This window comes from Euprymna scolopes, chromosome 26, assembly GCF_053919585.1.
Source record: "Euprymna scolopes isolate OS-2025 chromosome 26, ASM5391958v1, whole genome shotgun sequence".
Lineage (NCBI taxonomy): Eukaryota > Metazoa > Mollusca > Cephalopoda > Sepiida > Sepiolidae > Euprymna > Euprymna scolopes.
In genome coordinates this window covers 72257364-72267975 of record NC_136507.1, presented here as the reverse complement: position 1 = coordinate 72267975, position 10612 = coordinate 72257364, and the positions used below count along the sequence as shown (strand labels likewise).

General features: G+C 32.8%; 1 protein-coding gene across 1 annotated transcript in view; it reads right to left on the bottom strand.

Annotated features, from left to right (window-relative positions):
• Positions 1-2331: 2331 nt before the first annotated feature.
• The window catches only part of LOC145248170 (tRNA (32-2'-O)-methyltransferase regulator THADA-like), a 165857-nt gene continuing 157576 nt past the window's right edge, over positions 2332-10612 (bottom strand). The window contains exons 38-40 of the mRNA XM_080110009.1: positions 8962-9075; positions 4367-4503; positions 2332-3004 (exon numbers count right to left, since the gene is read on the bottom strand). Of these exons, the coding sequence (XP_079966135.1) occupies positions 2444-3004; positions 4367-4503; positions 8962-9075 (812 nt within the window). The 3' untranslated portion in view covers positions 2332-2443. The remainder of the gene's footprint in view (positions 3005-4366; positions 4504-8961; positions 9076-10612) is intronic.

The window sequence follows — 10612 nt, the reverse complement described above, 5'->3', positions numbered from 1 at the left end:
TATAAAAGCCAAGTACGTCCAAGGATGGAATACTGCTGCCATATCTGGGCAGGAGCTGCTAAAAACAGCCTATCCTGCCTTGACAGAGTACAAAATAGACTTTGTGGCTTAGTGGGGGATGCCCTTTTCTCTACCCTGCAACCTCTCTCCCACAGAAGAAACGTTGGAGCCTATCCTTGTTTTATCGTTATTTCCATGGCAGGTGCTCGTCTGAACTCCAATCTCTGGTCCCCCCTCGCCAATCTTTCACGAAAAACACCCGTCTAGCTGAATCCACTGTGAAAAATTTCTCCCGCTCTTTATCTGTGCCTAAATCAAAACGTAGATTCCATGAACAAAGCTTCTTTCTTAGAACTGCATGCCTGTGGAACTCTGTTCCGTCTGCCTGCTTCCCACCTGACTACAACTTGGATGTCTAAGTCCAACATTAACAAATTCCTAATGAACCGCCCTCTTAAGTAAACACTTCATTAAATCTCCCCACTAACGTACTGTACTTGCAATAACCCTTATCCCTGAGTGGCTTCCGAGCCTTGATAAGTGGTGTGTGTAAAAAAAAAAAAAAAACAAAAAAAAAAAAAAAAAAAAAAAAACAAAAAAAAAAAAAAAAAAAAAAAACGGTCATTAACAATGTTTTTTATGTTTGACATATTTCAAACTGATATAATTTATTGCACAATAAAAATCCTTAAATCCAAAATCATTTTTCTTATTTCAAATTATTTGAATCAATCGAATTTCCATTTTTTTTTACTTGATTACTAGATTTAAAAAAGTTATTCTAGCAAATTACCGAGCAATTTAATAAGCAAAAATATTGTAAAAAGCTTAACTTGAAAATTCTATGAAAAAAAAAAAAAAAAACTTTTTAAATTTAGCAATCAATTAAAAAATGGCATTTTTACTTGATTTAAATAATTGGAAATAAGAAAAAAAATGATTTTTGTTTTAATTTAATTATTTTTACTGTGCAATAATTAGGGTTATGACAACAGCATATTCTTTTCATTGTTTTGACTCAGCTATATATCCATTGATATCTTATATGTTTTTATGTAGAGTGATGTGGTTCTTGGTTGATTAATTTGTGTCTAACTGTGTTGAATATATACTTGAGAGTCAAAACAATGAAAAGAATATGCTGTTGTCATAGCCCTATTCATTACCTAATGTTTACATATTTAAAGTGTATTTCTCAATAAAAAATGTATTTATCAATAGATTTTAACTCTAAATAATTCCCTATGTAATAATCTTCTATATATATAAAAGCAACAATGTGTGTATGTATGTGTGTTCGCTAAAAACTTTTGACAGACAGAACAAAAATTCACAAATTTGGTCTCATATGAAAGCCCCATCCTTCGCATGACAAATATTGAAAATTGGTCAAAAACGTTAATTTTTTCACCCTGAAATCAGCACTTTTCTACAGGATTGGGGGGGGGGGGGGTATGGGGGGGTGTCAGCAAAAACCGTCCTCTCATGACGAATTTGCTTTTACGCATGCGTCATACAACGTTGTAACCCGATTTAGTTTAAAGATTTAAAAAAAATTACCTAATTTCGTGTACGTTGTCTTAGATCAGTTGGTTAGAGTGCTGGGTCATTATCTAAACGTTTTGGGTTCGAATCGTGGTGTGAGATGGTGTTTTTTTTTTTTTTTACGATTTTTAAATTTTAATATTGAAGCAGGGTTATTTAAGCCATTTTTCACGTAACGTTCGTTTTTCTGTTTTTTTTTTTTACTTTGCTTATTCTTAGGTTTTCATTAACACCCTCCACCCCCGACCGACCACACACACCCAAAACCACCCGGGCAACGCCGGGTACCCACCGATTTTAAAAATTTTAATATTGAAACAGGCTTATTTAAGCCATTTTTCACGTTTTTTTTTTTTGGGGGGGGGGGATTATTTTTCAGATTTTTTTAAAGAAGTTTTAACGTTGGTTTTCTGTTTTCTTTTTTGTTTTTCCAATTTTTACATTTAAAATCGTTCGTTTGCCTTACGTTAGTTTTTTTGTTTTTTTTCGATTTTTTAAAGTTTTAACTTTTATATAATATTTAATTTTTATTTAATATTTAAAAATATTTACTTTGCTTATTCTTATGTTATGTTTTACTTTTGAAACTGCCATTTCGACTATAGTGTCAATGGAATTGGCGACTGGTGTTTGTTATATTTATTTAAACCACATATCATTAAATTGCAGGTTCCTTTGTTTGAATAAACACATGTTTTAACAGTTGCAAAGACAAAGTCTACAACACAAATCAAAATTCTAGGCTTATGATAAATTCATTTTAATCTTATAAAAAAAAATTTTAAATGGTAATCGAGTATAAGTTTATTTCAAATATGAACTTAGGTAAAAGAAAAAGCGATAGCAAAAATATATTGCAAATATTAAAAAAAAATAATTTTTTATCTTTAATTCTTCTTCATTTTATAGTCCAGTATTCCTGCATATTTTCTAAAATGAGCAACAATTTAACTGATAAATTGTCGACAATATAATTTGGGGATCCAAACACAATTTGGATTTGTGTGGAAACAGTTTGCAATGATTTTACGAGCTCTTCTTCCGAGGTTGAAAATGCAGCAGTTTGGGGCAGTAACCTCTGAAGCGAGGACAAAGCGAGTAAATATTGGAAACAGTCCTGGACATCAGCTTGGTGCACAGCAGTGTCCCAAAAAACGTTGGTCAGTTTGTGCGGCTTGGTTTGGGCCAATCTCTCAATCAACTGACGAGATGTGGTTAAAAACTGTCGCTTAATGCTTGGATTGATGAAAGATGGATCTGAAACTTGATTGATGTTTTCCCCAAGAGAAGATTGAATATTGCCATTCTGTATTTGGAGAATTTCAGGTGTTGATTGGGCGTTCTTGTTATTATAAGCACCTAGTACAATGTTCAGATGAGAAGCTAACGTCTGTAGGAAGTAAACATTGTCACGATACGTGTTCATTTCTCCACGGTCAAACAGCCTCTCTTTCATTTCCTAGAAAAAAAAAAAAGAAATTACATTACAAAAAGGAAAAAAATGGATTTTGATTGGATGAGATTAGGTAAAGATCTTTAAACGAGTCCAAGTATCTGTATAAAAGGGTCTGTCTCTCAGGCTCTAGTTTGAAATAGTATTTTCATCACTTAATCACATTTAATCAAATGATTTTGTAATGGTATTAAGCAGGATGCAGATTTTGAACCTGGGTTATCTGTAGATGGATTTGAGATCCAAATAAAAAAAAAACAAAAAGAACAAGGAATCATTTTGGAAAGAAATAAAGCAAAAACATTCCTTGTCCATAATGTAAATATGGTTGAAAAGCACTATCAGCAAAAAGAATGGTATCGTCCGAGGACGCTGTGATCGGGAATAAGGTAAGAGCCGCTTACAACTGAGCATTGGGTGACGTAAACAAAATATTACTTAACATGTTGACTGTTGATACTGAGGCAGAGAAGAGAGTCTGGTGGACAGTAACCGTGCTGATCCAAGGCTCATTTGTTATTTTGTAAATAAATTTAATTACGGAACTTTTTTGTACAAATAAAAAGAGTTCATTTTATACCAAGGGAAGAAAACTTTGCTCTAAAAAGAAATGAAAAAGTAAATTGGATTATTTCCCTTACATCTGACACTTAGGAATAACGGACCAAATAATAAAAACCTCATCGTATTACAATTTAAAATGAATTCAAGTATTAATGCAAATAACAATTTCGTTTGAGTTACTTCAAAATTTTGCTTCCACAACTTTTATTATAGTCTCTTGGTCAAACTATCAAAAGAAAACCATCATTTGGTCATTATATAATGCACTAGAAGCATACTCATCTCAGGACAGGTAAAATTTAGCAGTTTAAGTGTCCATCCGATTATTCTCGATTGAAAAAAATTCTTCTAAAAATCGGAGAACTCACATTCCTGCAACGTGACATTTCTGGTATACCTGGCCCCAATATTCAATAGGTTTGATTATAGTTTTCAGTATTTTTTTAAATTTTTTTAGTTTTGTTTTTATCTTGTATTGTTTGAAGCTGTTTGGTTTTTGGAGAAATAATTTTTCCTGCAAGAAAACAGATTTATTTTTCTTACTGATAATCTTCACATAATTTTGGATAACATTTTTCATTTGGGCATTTTTATAATTCTTTAGATTCTATTCTACAACCCTAGCCAACAGGGCAAATTAAAAGTTGAAATGCATAAAAAAAAAAGTCTTGGAATTAAATAAGCCACAAAAAGGGTTGATATGCTATAAAATATACAACAACACAAACCAAAAAAACTGAAACAATACATTCTGGTGATCTGAGACAACCTAAAATTTTCAAAAAAACCATTATTACAACTTACGTGACTTGGAAAATGAGTTGGACACATCCATGATATAACTGTCTGTAAGAAGTTTGTATTTTGCGGGAATCCATCTGGACTGGATGACAGCAATTCTTTAAGCAAACAATCCGTTGCCACAACGCAATGAACAGGAACTATAAAAAAGAAACAGCAATATAATTTTTCGGTTGAATCATGTTATAGAAATCTCAGAGTTGTCTTTGGAGTTTAATCAAACTGAAATCACAGACTCGTGTGCAGATATATCATTTACTAGCGGGTGGGGTAGGGGTGCTTGGCGTTGCCCTGTCATAAAATATGCTTAAATATGGTATTTAAATTTATCCAGATTTTGTATATATTATGATAGAGTTGTGATTTCAAAAGTAAAAAAAAAATGTATTTGGATGCCATCAGCTAGAATCGAAACCAAAAGCAAAACTGCAGCATCCAAATCTGGCGACGTTACCACTGTACCAACGTGACACGCATATGAACTGATTAAAAATTAAAAATAAACTAAGATGAATGTACAAAATGGATAACAATGTTTTTCAATTTTGAACCATTTTTGATCCCTTAAAAAATATTTTAACTCGCTAAAGACCCATAAAAGAACGGTTCATAAAAAATCCAATCATTTGAGGCTCCTAATGCTGCTCTACAACTTTTAGTTTTGGAGGAGATAGAGTTTGAAAATATGGAGACAGACAGATAGCCTTTTATATATTATATATATAGATTTGCATTCATTTGTTGCAGCATTTGCTCATTCAAGTATATTTTGTTAAATATTTTGTATCTATTAACTTTATTTTGAGGATTAGAAGTACATTAAATCTGGACAGTATAAGGAGATGTATTCAGAACAGGAGACTTGGACGGTATGGCCGCATTAAAAGAACAAACAATGAATTTTTAAGTTAGTAAATGTAGAACAGTTCGGAATAGTGGGTTCAGTTAATGGAGGTGGGCCAAAGAAAACATGGGAGGAAGTGATAAGAATGATTTGAGAGAAAAAAAAAAATTATTCCAATCACTTTCTCCCATGTTTTCTTGGAAAGACTTTGGAAAGACCTGAGGTAGGTTAATGTGAAAGTCAATTTCTAAAAGCCATCCACCATATGCCAGCATTGAATGTTAAACCAAATATAATGATTTATATAAAACTTTTATGACTTTTGTAAAGAATGTTATTAACTTTACAGTCTGACTTAGGTAAGCTAGAATTTTGGAATAAAAGATCAACACATTAAATAGACAGAAAATAATCATACTATAGATTTAAAAAAAAAAAAAAAGGCTTGTACCTACAATAAGTTTCCAGACATTTTTTGTACAGGCATTTAAAATTGTCGTAGACTCTTGAATATGGTCTCTTATGCAACAATTTAATGCCAAATCACAATAACAATTTGTAGACTTACTTCGATTTGCCTGCTTTACCACATAGCAACCACTTTTTTGGTTATTTAATGCTGAAACTGTTTTTAAACAAACGATTTATCTATTTTGTACGGCATATCAACCCTCTCCTAGTTATTTATAAGGTGCCTTCAATAAGTTTCCAGACTTTTTTTGTAAAAACATTTAAAATTGTCATAAACTCTTGAAAATTCAGTATGTTATTGCTATACATCTTATGAGATAATTGACCCATTTTTATGTTTTCAGGTTTAAATGAACAGCTACAGCAGGACTTGGAATACATCCTACTAAAGCCAGATTGTCACAGCTGGTGAATTTCAAAAATGCAGTCTGGACATGAGGACACTTTAGAAGAAAGATATGCAATAAAATTGCCACAGAAACGTATGGAATGCTTCAGACTGCTTTTGGACCATCTTGTATGAATTGAGCATTTTTTGAGTGACATAACGATTCTAGAAAAGCAGGGAGTCTGTGAGGGATGATGAGAAGTGTGGGAGAAGTAAGGAAATCAGAACATCAGAGTTGATTGGCCAAATAAAGAATTTCACTGATAAGGACTGTCTATAGAGACAATAAGTGCATATTTTGATGTCAGTGTGGGAACTGTACACACAATTATTCTTGAAGAATTGAAGATGCGGAAGATTTGCGTAAAGTTTGACCAAGATGGGCATCAAGACAGTTCCTTACACTCCTTATAGTCCAGACCTTATGACTTTTGGTTATTTCCTAAATTCAAGGAAAATCTTAGAGGCTGTCGTTATGAGACAATGGATGAGACTATTGAGGCTATGACGAGGGTCATTGACATGCTCACACAAAAAGCCTCTCATAAGTTGTCAGAACGGTACAACAAGTGCATTGCAGCCGGAGGAGATTACTTCAAAGGGGACTAGAGTTTCATTCGTGTACTATCAATAAAAGTGCCCATACGAAAAAAAGCCTGGTAACTCGTATATACACATGCACACGTATACTTTTATATATATTGTTGCTACTTGGAATAGTATTCTAAATATATAAACAAAAAATACAAAGTTCTTTTTAAAAAGCTCAATAACGCAATACTAGAGCTACAAATATTTTTTATAATTCATTGCTTTACAAAGAATAAACACTCATTTATTATGTTCATTTCAAAACGTTAGGTTTTATTGGCAACACCTGCATACAATTGTACAGATGTTTTAAATAAAACTTAACATTTTGAAATGAACATTATAAATGAGTGTCTATTCCTTGTAAAGCAATGCATTTTAAGTGTGTGTGTGTGTGTGTGTGTGTGTGTGTGTAAAAGAGGTCAGTTTAAAAGTTAATGGGACTGAGTGCATTGTGCGAGTTATGAATTCCAGAAGAATAGTATAAAGATGTGTTGTCAAAACTACTCTCCAGCATTATTTCACATGAAGCGCATACACAGACACAATGCACTACATTTTCAGTTTGAGACACATATGGTCATTGCCCCTTATTTCTAGCAGTTGCATGTTTCAGCCTATAGGTGGCGATATCAACTTCCTTTTTCCTCTTCTGTCTCTCTCTTTTCCCCATAGCATTCAACAGGACGGACATGCCCCACGCACTTGGTAATGAAATTAATTGCTGGCATACTGATACAGCCTTACAGTGGTAAGGTAAACTTTGCAAAAATCATGAATAAACAAACTACACAAATGTGTAAATACTAACATGAATAAACAAACTACACAAATGTGTAAATACTAACATGAATAAACAAACTACACGATTCCTGAATTAACTTTGTAACCACATTAAATAAAATGTTAATCTCAGTCTCCAAATGATTGCAGAAATCAACAAACATGCAGTATGCAACACACACATGGTCATATACATTTTCCACCAAGAGGTATTGTCTGTATAAAAAAAATGTGTAAATACTAACTTGTTTTAAATAAAGTCTACGGTTGTAAGTAAATAAACTCGTTATCAATTTTCATTAATTTATGTCATAGAACATGCAATCCTACCGCAACAAATTTGTCTCATCTTAAAAAGAAAAATTGAAATTCCAAGACTAAAATGATTGCCAATAAATGAGTGCTGAGGAAAGAATGATAAAGATCATTAAGAAAGTCATAAAAAAGGGGTTGACTCCAGAAGAATAAAATTTGTCTTGCCTTAAAAAAAAAAAAAAAAAAAATTGGAATTCCAAGACTAAAATAATTACAAATTATTTTATGCAGCCTCCTCCTGGAATGTTGTACTATTTTAAAAATGTACTGGGTGCTATTTTAACTACAAAAAACAATTTCGAACCAGTATTTCAGTAAAATTAGAATATTCTTACAATATAATTGTTCAGATTTAATCTTTCTCTGAGGTCATATTTACATTTAGGACTTTGAAATATATTATTGTTATTTATTTATTTATTTATTTGCTTCCCCACTGAGCAAATTAGGCACAAGGCTGTTTTTAATGTGGGGAGGAAAAACCAACTCCCCCAAGGGGGCACTCTGGCAGGGTCCAAAATTAGCAATTGTCTTATATGAAGGGTTTCCCCCACATTGACCAAACTAATTGACTTAAAAAGCAATTGTCCGATATGAAGGGTTGCCCCCACATTGACCAGAACTGATTACTTCCTTTTCCGCTCCTGGCCAGAAGGCAAAGAACAGCCTCTGCGCCATGCCATAGGACATGATCCTGGTGGCTGAGCAATTTGTGCCCTGGTTGCCTAATATTTGGATGTTACTTTGGTGATAGTTGGAGCACAGAGTGGAGCAGGTGTTTGTGTGATTGCAAGAGTTAGAAGTGGATAGAGTAAGGTCAGGAAATTTTTGCCATTATTAACCAGCAGAGAATTATAAAAGAAGAATTCATCAGGCATGTGTGATTATGTATGAAAGTAAAAACTGATCAGTCAGGGTTGAGGACATGTGTTGCATGAAAAGAAATGATATGATATGATAATGATACAAGGATTTGTAATGTGATAGGCTTATATGACATCAGAGGAAGATTAAATCTGAACAATGAAATAAAAATATTAACCAATCAGGACAGAGATTGCTCAGCTACTAGGATCATTAAGATCAAATTAAAGAATTGAAGTTTAAATTATTAAAAATTATATTGATTATCATTTCTCCATTCAATAAACTATTCCAGGTGATGTTAGATGCCTTTAAAAACAAGTTTTCTTTCATTATAATTACTTGGATGAGTTGGTTGGAGTTTGTTGAAGATTTTTGCTGTAGTGTCCTTGACATCCAAATCGTCTTCCTGTAGGAGGTCAAATACAGTTTGCCAAAAGGCCAGTTTTAAATCACCTGCAAAGAATTGAAAAGAACAGCCTTTTAATTTTTTCTTCTTCAAAACAGCTAAAAAAAAAACACGAGAAAAATAAGCTAAACTTTTTTTTTCCCCATTCTTTTTAAATTTCATTGCTCAAAGGAAAACATAAAATATAATTTTTCCTCTGCTATCTGCAAGTATTAATACTATACTAGAGTACACCTGTCAAAAAATATTCTTTCTACCCACCTGCATAGTTTTAATCTTGTGAAGATGTTTTAAAGATTTTTTAATTTCAACATAAACTTGCATTTACAGCTATTGTTTTATTGACTAACGATCCAACATGGTTGCCATCAGATGTGGCCTTTAACTTCTATGTCTTATATAGATAACAAATAATAATAAAAGCGACTCATAAACTGTCAGTAGACATTAAAATTTTATTTTCAACCAATGTTTACATTTTTAGCTTACTGAAACTGTTTTAAAGTTTTTTTTTTTTTTTATTTCAGAATAAGTTGCTGTATCTCAAAAGCTTATTCTACATATGTTCATTCATTTTTCTTTTTTTAATTCATATGAAGCTAAAAAAAATTCTGCAATATAAAAAATACTTTACAAAATGTTTCAGAACTGTAAAACTATGCAGGTCTGCATAAAATTCAATTTTCTTGCATTCAGTAAAAGTCATTTTTTGTATATTTTGTTTGTTTTCAATTTCTCGACTGTTAAATATACTACACTATAAGTTGTTTATAATAATAATAATAATAATAATCATTATTATTATTGTTTTTTTTTATACATGCATCACAACATTATCAAGGCCAAGAGGCCACTCGAGGATAAGGGTTGAAGCGTGTACAGTAGAAATTGGACAATATAGTAATCAATTTGGTAAATTTGTTAACTTATATGGAACGGCTCATCAAGAACTTGTTTACGTTAGACTTGAAAACAACCATATTGTAGTCAGCCAGAAAGCAGAAAAACGGAAGACAATTCCACAGGCGTGCAGTTCTAAGAAAGAAGCTTTGTTCATGAAATTTACGTTTAGGTTTAGGCACAGATAACGAGTGGGGGGAATTATTGATAGTGTTTTCAGCTAGACGAGTGTTTCTTGTGAAAGTTTGGCAAGGAGGGACCATAGATTGAAGCTCAGTCGAACACTTTCCATGAAAATAATGATACATCAGAGACAAACTCGCAACATCTCTTCTGTGAGATAGAGGTTGCAGGGAAGAGAAAAGGACATCTCCTACGAGGCTACAAAGTCTATTTTGAACTCTGTCAAGTCAGGACAAGTCCTTTCTAGCAGCTCCTGCCCAGATGTGGCAACAGTATTCCATCCTTGGACGTACCTGGCTCTTATATAGAGAATTGCATCAGCAGTGAGATATCTGCTGGATCGATAGAAAGATCCCACCATTTTTTCAGCAGCCTTGGCAACAGATTTGATGTACGTGTTCCATTTAAGATCAGGAGTAACGGTCAAGCCCAGAAGCTTGTCAAAACTTGAGGCCTCCTGAAGACGAGAGCCATTCATTTCAATTGATGCCAGATGTGGAT